At 41.8% G+C, this 18571-nt stretch overlaps 1 protein-coding gene across 1 annotated transcript in view; it reads right to left on the reverse strand.

The window, feature by feature from the left end:
- MOB2 (MOB kinase activator 2) overlaps positions 1-15320 on the reverse strand; it is a 109683-nt gene extending 94363 nt beyond the window's left edge. The window contains exon 1 of the mRNA XM_021526718.3: positions 15102-15320. Within this exon, the coding sequence (XP_021382393.1) occupies positions 15102-15118 (17 nt within the window). The 5' untranslated portion in view covers positions 15119-15320. The remainder of the gene's footprint in view (positions 1-15101) is intronic.
- Positions 15321-18571: the final 3251 nt, after the last annotated feature.

Below are 18571 nucleotides of genomic sequence, written 5' to 3' on the forward strand. Positions count from 1 at the left end.
GGTCATTTCCAGTCACTACACAAACCTGATTTATTCTCAGCATGATACCAAGAAAGCACAGGTAGTATTTAACTGATCAGTTGCTTGAACTGGCTCGGTTATATAGTAGTCTTTGTAATACCCAGCACAATTTTATCTTCTTCCACATACTTAGTGTTTATGTCTCCTGATCAGGACTTTTCTCCTCTATTTATACTACATAAATAAAAGCAGGCTTATTAAGCTAGTGCCATAGAAATAATCATAGAACTGAGAAATACAAAGTGTATTTAGAACACATGTTGAGATCTGCACACACAACACCAACAAAACCCCATCAACAGGGAAAGCACTCATCTAATGAGAAAAATAACCCAATTTTTTTTTTATCACAAATCCTCACCCTAAAAATTCTGTCTGAAGAAATTTCAATTTGGCATTTACATAATTTTAAATGGCAATTACATTTAGGGAAAGCACCTTCAACCTATGACATTTTTATTTCCTATTTCCACATGCTAAAGTAATTCCTACTGAAGGATTACAATTAGCAAACTGGCTTAAACTTTAATATTGTAGTGCGTTATTTTGTTTTAATCACAAAAAATACTGAAAACAATTCTTCAGATTGTGACAGAAGTTTATACAAATTTGAAAAGTTTAAGCTCAGAATAACCAAGAGGAATAAGCAAGTTTTAAGTATTTAAACTGTTCAGGAAGACCTGCAGATTCAAGACCACCAAGGCCAATATACCATCTGGCTTCTCTGAAAACAAGTAGGTACTTGTCTTTGAAAAAGACCTATCATAAGAAAAATAAGCAAGTACATATTAGAGAAACAACAAGAGATCAATACAACTCACATATACCAACCAAGTGGTCTCATTACCAAATCTGCATTCTACTCTTGATGATGTTAAAACAGATTCTACCTTAGTTCTTACCGATTCTGGGGAAGAAAGAGAAAAAGTGGCATATTCTCACCTCTGGAAAACTAGAAATAAAAGCAAGAGTGCCACCATGATTCAGTATTAATATCCTGGAATACTTTAAAGTCCATAGAATTTCAAATCTTCTCCCCTAATAACCATTTCCATCGTCTTCTCTCATTATCATTGCATTATCAAGACCATTAAAAGTTACTGGAAAGATTAACATTTGTTGAATGATAGTCACAGTCCCAAAGGTGACATTTGAACAATGAACAGCAAATACCAGAAGAAGAGTGACTTATGTCATCCTTCAGAACCATATACCATAATTCAGGGCCCCTAAACAAATGCAAGAATGAAATATGCTAACAAGACAGCTGACTTCATGAATAATAAATCTGAAAAAATTGACCATAGTCAAAAAGATATAAATTTCTTAATCTTTCTGCCAGACATAGTGGAGGTGAAAATGTGCAACTAGTCTTGGCTTAAAAATCATGAGGAAAGGCATACCATGAGTACTTTAAGTTTTCCAAACACAAGCTTTTTTTCCAAACTTAAACACCAGTACATGTAGTGCTTTTGTAAGAAGAAACATATATTCAAAATGAGTGTTACAAGAGATATTTTAAAAGGGAGTTAAATTCTTGTCCCTCTGTAGTAATCAGATTTTTGTGAAGCATTTCAACTTCCTGTACATGAAAAGGGGAGGTATTTGCAAACAAAAGATTAGGCTTTACTGAGCTGTTAAGCAAATATGTTCTGAATATTTACCTCCGCATCTCAGAACTACCATAATGCAAAACAGCAGCCTGCCAAGACCAGTACTCCATTCTGATAATAGCCAACACCATAACGATTCAGAAGACTCCATAAATCTCTGGAAATGCAGCTAATTGCCCAACACCATATCCCAAGTGAAATTTCTTCCCAACTGACTGCTAAGCTTAGACGCATGGACTGAAAACCAGCGTTATCCCTGCTAGCACTCTTGCTAATGTCATTAATCTTTACAGAACTGTATTATTTACCTTAGTGAATCATAGAATTTAAATCCTCAACTAAACTATGGGCTATATACAAAAATTCTTACTATTTATTGTAATTCCAACCTTCTAGGGTCATGCAATACACCAAAATTGTTCTTTATTGTCAAAGTATGCTGACAAGTCAATTGTCTTTAAATCCCCTTTTGCTTTATTCTCCCTCTCATTTTTGAACTTGCTGTTGCTTTTCCATATGATGAAGCAGAAAAAGTATTTACTGAAACCCAGCTAACCTGAAGCTCTTCTTGGTTTGATTTTGTAACAAGCACATATTGGAGAAGTCATTCTTTCTTTGAAGGTCTGAGTGACTGCTGTGAAACGCACGTTGTCATTTTACTACAAAACTCCAAAAAACTGGCGCAGAAAAAAAGCAAATCCAAAATGAGATTAAAAAGTAACAGTTTCATGTTAGTAGCTGGCTGTCACTCTAGAATAATATTTGTTTTAAGAACCTTGAGTTAATGAGTAGCCCATGGCTATACGATAACCATTGTCTCCCTTGGAGATTAGTCTCCTTTTCAGACAGGTTTATCACACAGGATTTTTACTTCATGTCCTGTGCACTCCACCCACACCACTATGCTCCAGGGATCTTAGGGAAACAATTCATGGGGAGAGTTCCTGTAAGCAGGAACATTATTATTTTCACTGGGAACATGGATCCAATTTGCATTAGTTATTCCCACAGCTGTTGAATCCTGCCTTTTTTTTTTTCACATGTAACAAGTTCATATACCAGCAAAAGGATAAGGGGACAGTTGATTTTACTTAGGCTCTTCGAGAAACTTCAGAATTGCAACACCCTTTGGTAATAATGCATTATTTTTCATCCAAAACCATACCAAAGCTAGGAAGTATTATGCCTGCTATTTTTATGAATACTGACCAATCTACTCCATTGTTTGGTCAGCAGTACCAAACAGCTTTAATCAACTTTCTCTCTGTAGAGCTACTAGAACTTTGTGCCGTTCTAAAAAAGCTTAGGATAAATGTTAGTGAATTGCAGAATTAAGATGAATGTGGGGGGGGAAGGGGAGCGGGGAGAAGTACCTCTTCCTTTTTCAATTGGCTAGGAACCAAAAAAGCTCTGGGTGGATTTGGTTGCACTTGCAGTCTGGCTCCCCCATCAGAACAGCCTTTGACTTTCTCCACTGTTCCATAGCTTGACTATGTCCAGATTGACTTCTACAGTAATTGATGGACACAGTAAGAGCAGAGAACGTGGAACAGTTACTGAACTTTAGTTTCAAAGTAACAGCAGAGGACAAAATTTTGTACAAAGTTGCACATTTCAGCCTAATCACCCTTCATTTTCCATCACACTATCAACTGGCCCTCCAGAAAGCAGGAGGTTCTTTCCCACTCAGGTTCTGTGCAGTCCACAATGGGTGCAATGACCTGGTGCAAACCTCACATCACCACCAGTGCCTCACTGCCTTAGTCCTTGAGACTGGTCAGCACCATCTTCTGGTCTAACTCATGATACCATCAAAGTGCATACACTGATTTTTGGCATAACTGGGACTGGACCCTTCATCCGCAAAGTCACAGACCCAAACAAACCTCATGCCCACCTTGGCATGAAACTGTGCTAGATCCACAAGCAGAAGAAAATATTATACACAAGCCATAAGACAAAAACTGTCAGCCAGGGATAGAAGGGCATGACATTATTTTTGCAGACACAGGCAAGTGAGGAGTCCCCACAGTCAGAAACATAGTGCCCTGTGATACCTGGTAGCCTGCTACAGGCCTCTACTTGCTAAATGGGAACATATGACAAGCCAGGCCACAGACATTTATCGGGATGAACAATAAATCAGTCTTTTAGGTCAGGCATGGACTGAAATTCCCCGGATCCAAGTTCTTCAGGCATTTGTTTTGACAACTACAGTTCAATTGCCAACAATGACTGTACATAAGATACTATTGTGTGCAGTATTAGAAAAAAAAAAAAAAATCAAGGTCTTAGTAATAATGGAAAATAATTTTCATTCGTTTATTAAACCCAGACAGGAAATGATGATGTCTGCTAACAAAGTTTTATTACATGTAAAAACACCATCCTTATTCCTATATTTGCTTCCTCTTTGCTCAAAATCTGCTTAGTCAGACAGCAAGGCTGTTTATAGCACTGGGGACTATCAGCCTGGTGATCTCTCTCATGCACTCTCAGGTTTGTTTTCCAAATTCTCAATTTTTTTTTTTCTACCTTTTGTCATTGGAAGAGTGCTTCAGCACTTAAGAATTCAAAGGAATGAATTTGAATTGCATCTTTTAAAACACATCAACATCTTCATGGAAGTTGTCCTTCAGAAATTAAGCAACCGCCATGTCAGCTTAAATCATTATGCCTACTGAAATATTTAACACCCTTTTATTTTACATTTTCAGCTTGGCTCAGAAATACTATGGATAGATGACACACCTAAACAAGTAGAACCAATGTGTTTAAATTTGTCTGTCTTTATAATAAAGTTACTTCCTTCTCATGAAATTCTTGCCAACTTTTTTATTTTATAACGCCCCCCCCCCCCATGTTTCAGAATAAAATGTTTAAACATGGGAATTCATAAATCTACTAGGTAAGATTATTTCTTCTTTAATTATAGAATGGATTACAACTAAAAAAAACAAACAAAACAGACCCAGCAAGTGATTTTGTCCTGCAAGATAGTGGATTATATTGCATGTGTTTCATGAACTGCAGAAAATACTTCTTCATTAACACGATGCCTCTTTGCCAGTATTCCCAATGAGGCAAACAGTGAGAGCTGGTAAGTCTTCACTCTACCTAAAACAAAGAGGAACTCAATTTAAACAGAAACATTGATTCTATTAACAGGAATGAGAAAATACAAGTCTGAACATATAAATAATACCCTGCCCACTTAAAAAGTTATACCACATATAGCAACAACTGCCTACATTTTAGTGGATGACTGTGCATATCCTGTCTGAAACAAGCCTGGAAAAATACTTACAAACACTAAAAAAAAAACCAAAAACCAAAAATTACCAGCTTATTACAGTACAGTGTGAAAACACAAAGGTCCCCTTTAAAAGGCAAACCCACCACATTACCTACAAACTTGTAGTTAAATACCTAAATTCTTGTGAATTACAAGCAAGAACCCACAATCTCCCCTTTCTTAGATGAGTTCTCATAGCACTTTACTCCACTTGCTCAAGCCTCAACAAGCTCAAGTGACTCAGGCCAGTACCTTCATATTCATAAGGGTGGGGCAAGGGAGAAAACCTCAGAACAGACACTTTGGGGTTATAAGAATGCAAATCACCCAATTCAGCATTTTGAATAGCACCCATAACTCAAAGCTAAAACTGTGCTACACCAGACCACATGGTAAAAGCCTATCATATGCCCAATAAAAAAAAAAACCATTCATAAATACATCAAAAAACCCCTGAAATTTCAGGTTAGAGTTCAAAAATTGCTCATTACCAATGGCATCACAATAATCAAGTGAAAAAGGGACAAAGGAAGAACAACTGCTGTTAGATGTCCATCCAGAAATACTGTGCAAAAGAAACAATACTCTTTAATGCCCAGCAAGTCAAGCAGCAGAAGGGTGTCCAACAGACCCACTGTCTTGCAAGATTAAGGCTAGAATTGAACAAAAAATCAGCTACAGCCATTAGGCTGAAGTACTCCTTTCACTATTTTTTTTGCTCACCTCTAAGCCGTCAGATTTCTCCCAAACCTCAAAACTCATCTAATTTAATAAAAAAAAAAAAAAAAGTAACTATCTGGCTACAACAAAAAAGAGACACGGACAAGACCATAAGAACATCAGAACTGCAGGTTAGCTCAGGCATCCCAATGAGAAATTACGAGGGAACCAAGAAAGGTTGGATCACAGAACAAAATAAGACAACACAGGAAAAAATTAGAGCCATCTGAAGATTTGTGCACCTTAGACCAGAACATGCAAATACTTCAATTTCTAACCTCTTTCCTTTGCTAGAAGACATGCAGATAACTTTAAACAGCAAGACCAGTGCCCAAATATGGTTTTTTGAATGTAGGCTGGTCAGCTCCTTAAAAAGGAACCAGTTCCCAGCTAAACCAGCAGGTGAGATTTCTCCAGCTGACATGGAACTGTACTATTAATATGGTTTTGTTTAAAACAGTTTATCAACATAAACAAGAGACAGAAGCATGCCCAGAAGCTTTTTATTTCTTTCCCAAGTACATTTGTTGGTCTAATAAAAGTTATTAGCCCTCCTCACAAACTTTGTTCCTTTTATATCTGATGGAAAACAGCCACACACTAACACTACAGTAGATATTATAATCATGAAGGTTTCACAGATTGGAGTTCCAGCAACACCTTGATATCATCAGACAGAAGACTGACTGGAAAAAAAAAAAAAAAGGAAAAAGCTATTTATCATTTACCTGACACAAACCTGAAACCACAGAGTTAATCTGGTAACCTGAGCACATCTGCAAAATAGACACCTCATAAAAAAACATCTCCATCCAGTTTTGCATAACTTGTTAAGGAACAAAGCCTCTCCTGAGCAACTCCATGCTGGTTTATGAAGAACCATGTAAAAGAAAAGTTCTCTAAATTAGGAAATTCTAGACTGAAGTTTATGAACTGAAGCAGTAAGAAAAAAAGTCAAGATCACCTCTATGCAACCTGTTTCACACAACTTCTGTTCATTATGTTTAAAGAGCAGGAAAATTCTCAGATAGAAGTCCCAAGAACTTAGACATTTTAGTGTACAAGAGGGACAACAGTGATCCGGTCACTGAACACTGATGATAAAAATATTCAGGGACCACCTTCATAACCTAAGCAGTGCAGAAAGGAAGGGGAAAAGAAATTAAAAAGCATGCAGATATATTCTGAAGAGCTCAAGTTGCCAGACCTGGATCATTTAAAGATATAGTTTTCTACAGGCTTACATTCTAGCTTAATGGTTTTACTCTTCCAGTATTCAGAGCAAGAAGGAATTTGATCTATGACAATTTGATCCAAGACAGTTATCTCTGTCTCTTTAATTTGTGCCACTCTTCAGAAAATTCTATCTAAATTCTGGTTTGGGGATTACTTTTTTTGTGCATGTACATGTGCATTTAATGCTCTTTTCCCATAATCAGGGACAGAGGTTTGCTGATTGTGTGAAAAACTTGCAGCTTGACTAGTTTATCTTGGCTGATAGAATAAAAGGAAACTAACTTTTGAGAAAACTGCCATATTTTCCCCTCCAAATGCTAAAACTATCACACTGCTCTTTAGGTATTTAGTAATATTCATCATTCTAGCTGTAAAATTAAATTATTTTAAATTACTGCACAGAATCTCAGGAACAGGGAAGCTCCTAGATCACAACTAAATATCAGAACAAGGCCGTGAAGCAACAATTCTTCCTCAAGTAGTCTAAGCTGATGAAACACTTTCCAGTACTACTCTATTATTGCAAAAATAAATTTAAAAAATAATCAGATTTATTCATTTCATGTACACTTAATTACATAGCTTTTTTTTTTTTTTGTGTAATTGCAGAGTAAGATGAGTGAAAAAATTGCTAAGAAGGACTTTGAAAAAAGAACCAAGCAAGCTTCACAACCTTATCACCAACCATAAAGGGCTAAACATGGGTAAAAAGCAATGGACAAGATCACTTTAGTAGTATTCCACTAGCAGAAACACACATTAAAGTTGCTTGATAGGTCATCAGTGATGGCAGAATATGCAGATCTGACAATACTGAGTTCAAACTTGTATAGACAGCTATCTAAAAATTACAGTCTCTTATTAATTTTACTCTTCAAGTATGCTTTCCCTGGGCCCACATCCAGCAGATGTAACAGATGGGAACTGCCAGTGAAATATGGCAAAGTCATGCAGGCCATCATGTGTGAACCAAGCTTCCTGAACACGTTCTTGAATCAGACTGCTGGATTCAGCCAGGCACCCAGAATCCCACCTGCCTTCACGTCACACCACAACACAGCCAGCACTTCTCTCAGGTAGATGGAACATGACTTACAGCCAATTGTAAGGTCTGAGTTATTCATCAATATCCAGTTCACGATGAATATATTTATAGTTTACCCACAAACTGAATGTAACACTGTGTCAGTGCTCTGATGCCGTTGCCTGTGCCAGGACACCAGCTTAGTCATAGCATCTCCTATTTTCAGACATTCTGCAGTTCTTCCCAACATTCAAGCAGAAGGATACATCACCAGAAGATACATCACTAATTATTTTTAGAGTAATTGCCACTAATAATCACATTACTACATTATTCCATTCAGTTAAGTCCTTGCTACCACCAAAGTAACTGTTACCTAAGCTTTCTGTTCTCACAAACACCATCATGCTATCAACATTATTCATGTAGCCACACAGGCTGCAGGAACTCATTCACCTGAAAGCTAACCTGAGGAGAGGAAACAAGGCAGGAAAAAAAAAGGTTTTCATTCAGATGAGCATCTTAACCTACCGGTCTTCCTGAATCCTGATGCTACTGCGAAGGAGAAGAGGGTAACATGCAGAGACATGCAAGGAAAGAGTATTGCTACATTGTAAGAATAGTCAGCTCTTTTTCTAAGTAAAGTAATAGTTCCTTTTACTTTAGGGACCTTGAAAATTATCTATTCTTCTTCTATCTACTCCCTCAGCATATTGGAAAAAGAGCACTCTAAAAAGATAAGAATTATTCACGTTCACTGTACACACCAAAGTAACTTACTAATGAATTCTGTGGTTTCCTAAAATAACAAAGGTTTTAAAATGCAGGATTTATTTGGCATTTTCTCCAAGAAATCAATAATTAACTATAGAACGACTCTTCAGGGAGCAAGGCTCTGCAGTTATTTGCAACCTGATGCAGAACAAAAGAAGAACCTTGGCAGTGACCACCTGAGTAATATCACCAAACACTTCCAGAACTAGGGAGACATAAGGGTGTTGGAACTCAAAATGTCCCTCAGACATTTTTGGAGGTTCCAGGCCTTGGTCAGAAGCATTTTAGACCCCAACAAGCAGCTGGAAACAGCTGTGATTTTGAGTTTGAGACATGGAATGAGTTACCAACTTTGAAGGTGGAACAAGCAGTCATAAAGGGTTAGATAGTATGGTAGAAGTAGTTACAAAGTAGAGGGGAGAATTTTTTAGTATTGTACAGGGGGGTTTTAGCACCTGTACGGGGGGCGGGGGGTACTTTGTACATGGGGGTCAGAAGTTTTAAGATGGAGGAAAGTGGGCCGATCCTGTTCTTCCTTCTTCTTCCTTGCCTCCATGTTCTTGGTGATGGATTGGTTTAGAGTAGAAAAGCACCTTGTAACATAGGTAATAGGTATTGGGGAAAAACTGTAAACATGCAACACGTAATATATCATATAAAAGATAGCAGCAGCCCTGGGCAGGGGGAGAGAAGAAGACAGCAGACAGAGAGGGTGTCAGGGGTGTGTGTGACTCTGCCTGAGCTGCTGCCCAAACTGCAGTAGCCAGAGAAGACAATCTTTTAGATAGCTTGCAATAAACTGCCTTGAGACCAAACAACAAGAGGCAGCAGAGTTTTCTTTGGAAGCATGGGTTGGAGGAGAGACTTTACCACCACATGGAACCCCTGAACCAGGCCAGGGGTTCCAGCATAAGGGAACAATACACCTGGAAAATTTAAATTGCTCTCTTACAGTCATGACTCCTTTTCTACAAATCTAATAGCCCATGAAATTCACATCTCAAAGTAACAGCACATTTCAAAGTAACAGCACATTTCCACTACTATACTAATGAATATGACAAGTTAATATTTAATGGAGATCTAATTTTACCTGCAGACAGCATTATGTAGCTGTTTCACAGTTAAGCTCTCGTTTAGCAGAGGTACTGCTCACGTCTAAGGTTTTGAAGTAATACTGAAGAATATAAGTAAGTAGTGAATGGAGTGCCAGTGGCTCACAGAGAGACCTAGATTTATCTGAGGAGAGCAACCTGGGACCCCACAGGTAATGTTACACCTATAAATAGAAGCAAATAAGGAGCATGTATTTCCTGCCCAATGGGACCGTACATGTCTGGTTTACCGTTCTGAGTTATTTTATTATTACTGTTAGTTAGTTTATTATTTACTGTTCTGAGTTATTTTCAGCTCCCTTAGAGTAGGGAAAATAGCATGTGAAGCCAAGAATCTGCAGGGAATGGAATGCAAGAGAAACACCTGTTGTAAAGTCAGTTAAAAAACAGAACAAAGGTACACACCATGCAAGCTGTGAAAGGTGAGAGGTTGCAGCAGTTTCTAGAGGGAAGACTGCCTTATAAAGGCAGAAGAGTTTCTTCACTGGAGATGACTAAAGGGAAGAAAGGTGAAAGCATTCCCTACAGCTACAGCAGCTGAAGAATGTCCAGTGCTATTCCTTTCTTCCTTTTAATAGAAATATTTTCTATAATTAGGAAGTTTTGAACAGTACCCAGAATAAAAATTGTTACCTACTTTTTATATAGAGGTCTGCTAGTTAAAAGCAGGTTCAACTGTATGATGCACCAGCCAAACTGACAGCTAAGCTTGCTGGATGATTTTTCACTGCTCCCACTACAAGATGCACTCCTTACCATTAATGGATTTGATGATCCTTATGGCTCTCTTCCAAGTCAAGATATCCTACAACAGTACACCCCATTCAAAAGCAACAAAGGTTTAATCTAACAGGTGACAAACAGCATACTGGGTTTTACTGACTCAGAACTAAAACACTGCTGTGCTTTTTTCACATGTAGTCCTCAGCTGTTGTGGCTCAAGGTTAGAACTTCTCTGCATGACAATATTATTCCTATTTCACCATAGCTCATCTTGAACTGGGCAGTATCTTAAGGCATTTCTTAAAGACCCCTCCACAAGTGCAGAATGGAAGACAACAGAACACCAGTATGTGTTACTTTTCTTCTAGCCTTTAAAATTACCACAGGGGTAACACAGCAAAATCCTGTATCTGGAACAAATGAAAAAACTGGCAGCTTAAATTTAAGTCCCTGACAGTTATAGCTGAATAAAATAAATGCATGACATACAAGTCTCCTCTGTGAAACAAATCTAGCAGTGTGCTGACCTTGAGAAGTTCTCTTACACTGTTTTTTAAAAATCACCAGTATATCATATACTCAAAAAGACTGAATTTGCATAATTACTGTGCTATTTCACTGCAACATACTTTCCAGTGACCTATCCTGATGAGATGAAGACTATGCAAGGCAGCACATATATGTGGTGTTTATAATGGATTAACTGACATTACAAAGTAAAATCTGCAAGTGTGAGTGCTATTAGTTTCTATCAGACATTACTCAGTTTACAGCTGTAGCAACTTGCTCTGTCTTGCAGGCCACAGATCACCTGAGTAGACAGAAATAGTCTGTGCTGTCTTCAGGCACAAATGTCCTGACCAGAAGTTTCCTCCTTTTGCCATCTGTATTTTCCTTGCCTTTCCAGGCCATTGCTTTTATCTAACTGTCCTCAAAGCTGAAGATGTGGAATATGAGAAAAGGCTAGCCTTCAATCATTTTTAGGCGCTTCTGTTCAAGTCACTAGGTCAACACTGAAAGGACAAATAACTGAGCAGGGAATGGTACGACTGTATGGGTAACAAGATCTAAAATTTAAATGGAGAAGAAATCCCTCTTGCAGACAGCCTCTCTCTCTTTATTACATTTATACTCTAATAAATGCTGGGAGAAGGAGCTGTGAATCTTTATCAAATCAGTGTAAGCATCTCTCTCAGCTTCAATCAGTATAATGTATTAACCTACTAAACTACAAAGTTTATAGTACAGGTGAAGCTCAAATTATGGTTGTGTCTAACAGGTAACTGTTTGTAAAATACTTTGTTTCTCTCTTCCCTTTTTACATAACAGTTCACCAAAACCACTACAGTACCCAATACTCCTATGAAAAAATGCATTAGAGCCTCAGACAGCACTGCTGAAGATTACACCATGTCAGGTTTATAAGCATCACTAATATGTTTTACTCCTAGCCAATTATGATATTTTAAAACAAGATAAAAAGCAAGGTTTCATAAGTGAGGGAACAATGCCTGCCTTTGTTGTTAATCTGAACTTCAAGAGCAGATCAATGTTATTTGTAAAACAAAAGTTTGGAATCTTTTCTAAAGCGGGTAATATGGATCTCTGGTAAATGTTGTTGAGCAAAGCAATTAAGCAACACTGATCTCTAGTCAAAACTGGACTTAAAATATATCCTCCGTAAAACAAATAAGCTCAAAACGGTTGTCTCTTTTTTAATGGAAAGAATGCACAGAAGAAACCATAGAGTTTCACCAACATCATTATTAATGATGCATTCAGTGGAAGGGTCAAATATACTAATCAACCACAGAACAGACTCTGGCTTTACTTAGGTGCTAAACTCAGCATCGTACCATGCCAGCAGCTCATTCTTTTGAGCTTTCTTCCTTAAGACTTGACTGGATTTTGAAGCACTTGACTGAACAGCAAGCAGCACCCAGAGAAGTTTTGCTGTGTGACCACCTAAGTCTGTAGTTGTTTGTTAATCCGTAATAAATTCCCTATTGTTTGTAAGCCTCAGCTTCCCTTTTTTTTAGTACTCTGAGGCGATCAGAGACACTGGGGCCGCTGCTCTTGGTGGTATGATTAGCACTTAGCCCTCCCCCCTTTCCAAGAGACGACAAGAGAAGGGGAGGACCAAGAAGGAATAAAGCAGATCTCACTCTAAAAGTTTATCAGATAAATGTGACACCAGCTCGAAGGGTCGAGATCTAGAACAGGAGCAACTGTTACTGCTGCCTAATTTAACACACTTGCACTCCAAGTATCATTTCTCAGCACTACAAAGTCAAAACACAGAGGGTGTTTCTCACACCAAAAAGTTAAGAAAGCATAGCCAAAAAGGAGACATACAAGACCTTCTACAGGGGTAGGGAAAGCACATGGAAAGCTGAAACTGCAAACCACCTCCTTCCCTAAGCAGTAAGGAATAAGAAAGATCACAATGGTTTTATTAATGAGGACATTTAGGAAAAAGAGACACCACCAAGAAGCAGACCAATACATTTTGCTTGCCAGAGCCATCAACACTAACTAATATGTTACTGGGACAGACCTATTTTCCCATTATTCTACAGGTTTTTCTTCAGCCCTGTCCTGCTCACAGCAGAGACCCAAACACCTGAAGCTCCCACTGAAAGAGGCTGAGCAAGTGGCATTACCCAAACTTCTGCCTGGGCAGACAAATGTCCGCAGTTTCTCTGTCAAGCAGCAAGGACGGATGTTTCCATTTACGAACACAGTTGCTAACAGCAGGCATAACTCAGCCAGGAATAAGAATGGGTCCCCTAGGACTTCTAGCCTTTCCCACTTCAAAATATCAGTGCTCCCCCTTCCTGCCATAATCACATACAACCATCCCCCCCAAATGTGCACAAATAGAACAGCGTTTTAAGGGAGAAAACTTTAAGAGCATAAGTGGGACAATACTGGGTTTGGTCAGGAGTGAAACATATCAGGAAATAGCTGAGAACAAGCGAGTAACACACAAATGACTCAGGATCCATTCCCATTACAATGGGGAAAACAGGCAAGTGTTTTCCACACATGGACAGATCCACCTACCCTGGGTAAAGGAAGTACAGAACAAATGCCAATTTTTGTAGTGACTTCAAGAAGCCCAAAATATTTTTCATAAGAAAACCATCACCCTAATATCCTGAGTGTATGGCTGCAATAAACCTTGATTCTTTTCTGCTTTAGAATGTAATTTTCACAGAAGAAGTACAGCTGTTATAGTGGGGCATAGTATTTTGAGTCATAGAAGTAACTTGCATTAAACCCTGGGTTTGACCTTTTTTTCTAATTACAGTAACACTCTTTGACACTGCAGCTTTTACTTTTATAAAGTCAGCGTAACAGACCACCTGTGCTTTGTGGTTGTTACAAACACATCAAAACAAGCTCGTCATTTCTATTTTCATTGACACCCTGTAACAACAGAGTGCAGCCCTGTGACTTACAAGACACAAGGCTTGCAGTACATGGCACCCAGGCCCCCTCACATGCCACAAACACTGCCCTTCCACTGCTCAGCCTGCTGGAGGAAAAGCCAGCCATCCATGTCTGCCCCACAGAGATTCAGCATTCCCTCCATCTGAGGGGTCAGACTCGCAGTAAAACTTTGTATTGACAGCTGCTTCCAGAGTTGGATGCGACCCGTGTGAAGGCAAGTAACAAGTGCACTCTCAGCACCAAAGGGATCAGCTGCAGACAAAAGGCAACACACACACCAATGACCCTTCTAAACACACCACATCCATCAGCTGCGACAAAATAGTTTACCTTCTGTTCTAGGCACAGCAGTGTTAGAAAAGGAGGCAACCTATATGGCAAAGACCACATTCAGGAACTGCCGTGAAGAACAAACTAAGGGCAGCAGGTTATCGCTGCAGCACTAGTTTTGCTGGAGCATAAACCAAGTGCTCATGCGATTTTGAAGCATAATTATTCACAGTTCACCTGAGTGCAGGTCGCCAGTGAAATTCATGCAAGAAGTAACCGAGAATATCTCGTTTGGGATACTGGTAGCATATCAGGTCACTCCCATCAATTACATTTCTCTCTCCTACACTGAGGTTTCCAGACCTAAAACCCGCAGCAAACAGCTCTTTACCTTCTGTCCCTGTGTAATTAGCACTATTAATCCCAGGCTATCCAAGCCCCCTGGCGTGGCTCTGATTTGGCGTTAATCTCTGCCGAAGTCTCTTCTTCCTCCCTACAGAAAGCCATTTAAACCTTGGCACGCCTTTGGGTTTAGGGTGATGTTCTGTCGCAGGGGGATTAGCCGCACACTGCACTAGCGGGAAGCACAGAGAGCTGCCACACCTGGCCCGGCGATAGCGCGGAAAGGGAAGGAAAAGTTACTTTTTCAGAGAGCCACGGCTCGGGACACGACGGGAGCTCCCGTGCACGCCGTGCTCCCGCGGCTGCAGGCGGGGACGCCCGGGGCTGAGGCGCAGCCGCCCTCCCGCTGCCGCCGGCGGGACCCGACCCGTCACCAGCGCCGCACGCGGGGCTCGGGCTGCCCGGCCGGGCGGGAGAGCCCCGCGGCGGCGACACCGGGGGGCCGCACTCACCCCATGAGCCAGTCCATGGCTGGGTCCCGCCGCGCCGGGCAGCTCCCGCGGCCGCCGACTCGCCGCTCACCGCCCGCTCATGGGGGCCGGGGCCGCTGCGCGCTCGGGGCTCCTCCCTCGGCCGCTGTGTCCGTCGGTGCCTGCCCCGGTCTCTCGCTCGCTCGCTCGGTCCCTCCCCGGCCGCGGGCGGGGCGGCCGCCGGGTGCCCCCCCCGGGCTGACACTCGCGCACTGGCGCGGCCGGAAGTAAACACACCGCGCTGGCCAACCCGGAAGCGGCCGCGCGCCGCCCGCCGCCCCGCCGCGCGGGGCACGCCGGGAGCTGTAGTCCGGGCGCGGCACCCCCGGCGGCTCGGGGACCCCGGCGTCACTCGGGCCTCAGCGCCCTGGCTGTCGCCAAGGCACGCCTGCCGCGGCCGCTGAGGCAGCGCTGCAAGGCAAGTTGATGTGCTGGGTAGAGATGGTGATGAGAACCTGGAATTCTCACGGGGTCGCCAGGGTCTGACCCAAGACTGTGCTGCAAAAATGACCAGAGAGCTGCTGAAGTGACGATACCTATCCCCAGACAGCCCAACAAGCGGCTTGCATTAAGTCCTGGGTTTGCCCTTTTTTTCTAATTACGGTAACACTCTTTGACACTCCAGCTTTTACAGCCCAACGCTGCACTCTTTGAGATTTACACAACCCTGCTTCTAAGTGGACGTCCTTTCCATGGGGTTGGTTGGCGCACAGCGTTTCCAGAGGCTCCGCAGAGTGATGTCCCCTCGGCCGATGTCCCCCGGCAGCACTGCCCAGGTGGGGATGTCCACGGGCAGAGCTGCTGGACACCATCCCACGCTTTGGACACCTGTACGAGTTCAAACCTGCCTTGGACAGAATGATGGTGATTTCATCGGCCCGCTTTATTTTGCCATTCTCCTATAACAAAAATTCAGCCTGAGAATTATCTGGGTATATGGCAGTGTACCATAAGAAATGGAAGGCCAGAACTTGCAAATGTTTGTTGTCTGTGTTCCAATAAAGTATTTCTCTTTAACACATTTTATCTTCTAATTTTTTTTAGTTTTACTTATCCTTGTATTTAAGAAATGTAGCAGAGGATGGGAAAAAGGTCTTACAGCTAAACCCCCCATACTTTCCTGAGTGGCTGGGGCAAGGATTTTTTACAGTGTTTAAAATACCAGATCAAACCATCTGCAGAAAATAATTATCCTTTATGCAGACACTCGATCCAGTCATTATCTGCAAACATTTGAGAACAGATGTCCCTCATTTGAATTATGTTTTCTTGTTGGCCTTTGTTATGGGTATTTTTAGCAGGGCATTTGAGGATGAGCTCCATCCAAATTTACTGTGGGATGCATTGTACCAGGAGTAGGGTGTTTAGTCATATGACACATGTTTTAAGATGACTTCTGATACAATGAGTTTGTCATGTCAGATTAGCTGTTTTCCTTCTGATTGTATCAAGGAAAATATAAAGCAACTGGCACTAGGAGAACTACAGGTGCAAAAAAAATCAGACAAGGAACATCTATTTCATTTATCTTTTGTATTCTACCTTCCAAGGGCACAAGGCCTTTATCTATATCTCACCTAAGGTGATTATTTTATTTTTTTTTTCCCTTGACATTACTGTTTTGTTTCCATTGATATTACTGTTTTGTTTGGGTTTTTTTTTCCTTCCTTCAGCCACTGGAAACCACAGAAGTCCCTCGGGCAGACCGAGCATTTCACGTTCACCCCAGTTCAGTCAGGCCCCTTTATGAGCAGCTCTGAAGAGCAGAGGCTGTGCCAACCCCAGAGCAGTGCCCAGTGGTTGTCCTGCAACTCCCCTCCCAAGCCCTCTATAAAATGCATCGCAGTGATTATTTATTTGGCAGCAGCAGGCCTGGAAGGCTGCAGGGATCCTTTGTGCTAAGCCCTGTGCACATGGACAAAGAAAGGGCGCTCCCTGTTCAGGGCTTGCAGGCCCTGCAGGACATGAATATAAGGTGCTTAACAAGCACTGGTCCCCGGCATACAGATGTGGTAGGAAGCTCGGTGGATCTGGGAGGTTTATAATGCTTGACGTTGCAGGGTTTTGCATCGACTCTTCCCTGGATTACTGTTCCACAGCTTACTCGTGTCTAACAGGATTTAAAATGTGAGATTATTGACAGGCAGTCTGGGCAGAACTTGTGCCCCGTGGGCTTGTGGGACCTGGACTGTAGGGCTTTTAGCCTGTGGCACATAGCAAGAAATACTGCATTCACTTGCTGCTCTCCTCCTTGTTCTGCCACTCATATCCCCTGGCCTGGCTGGCGTAACAGGAATACAAAAAAGTGCATTCCCTGCTCCTCCTGGCCTCCAGGCATAGTGTGGCCTTTTTTCCAGATGTTCTTCAGCAGCACTAGTGCTTTTCAGAAACTGATGGGAGGCTGGAGGGGATCCCATGCAGCCCATAGCACAGGAGTTGGAGTGGGCAAACATCTCACATGAGGATTTGGAAGTCATGTAAAGCTCTGCAGGGCTCAGTATAAAAGCCAAAGTACAAGATAGCGTGGGCCTGAGGGCTGTCCCTGGCTGTGAGAGGGCTCTGTTATGGCCCATAACCCCTGAAGAAAGACATGGCAGTCCCAAAAGTGACTCAGCACTGGCTGAGAACTGCCTTGAAATAGCAAATATGAACATTTACTTCCTTTATTTTGTCCCACAGTTCTCATGAGTAGATCTGTGCAAAACAGGACGTTTGATAGCCATCCAGACAACAGCTGTCTTATCTACCTGATTTTCATGTTCCCTTTAGTCATCTTGTTCTGCCTGTCTGATAACAAAGCGGTGCCGCAGAGGGTGAGTGGCTATGAGGAAGTAATCAAGGCAGGAGTCTCTTTGCAACTGTCCCTTTGCTGCCTCTGATTTAATTGTCCTTACCTCCAGCAGTGGGAAACATGCAGTGTGCAGGTGGGCAAACACCACCTTGCACAGCCAGCACTAAGGAGTGGGAGTGAACTTTGCTCCTTTGTTGGCTTATTGCATCAGAAACACCTGTCCTTCCTTCACCTCCCTGTATTGGTGTGAGGACGAGCAGCCTCAGATCTGATACCTAACAACAGCCTCGCATGTTCCCTCTTCTCTCCTCGCTGTATAGGTAGGAATGGAGCATTGTTTAGGGCTCTATGTGTTTTCCTTCCTTGCTCTGAAGCAGTGTCATTCCCATGGAGCTCATCTTACCCTGGACAGCTGAGAGGCCTCAACAGGCAGAGATGTGAACCCATTTGCCAAGCTGAGGCATTTCCAGTGGGTGGCAGAGCAGGCGATGGCTGCCCTGACACAGAGGGGGTGTGACATTTTTCAGCAAAAGTTGCAAATCTGCAGCTCCCATCTGGGTCTTCAGCAACAGAGGAAACACACCCTATGCAGTGTATCTCCAGGAGATGTGGCAGGCTGATGGGCTTGGGTTCAAGATGGTTCTGTTTGTGAAGCTCTGAA

This window comes from Lonchura striata, chromosome 6 (genome assembly GCF_046129695.1).
Source record: "Lonchura striata isolate bLonStr1 chromosome 6, bLonStr1.mat, whole genome shotgun sequence".
Classification (NCBI taxonomy): domain Eukaryota; kingdom Metazoa; phylum Chordata; class Aves; order Passeriformes; family Estrildidae; genus Lonchura; species Lonchura striata.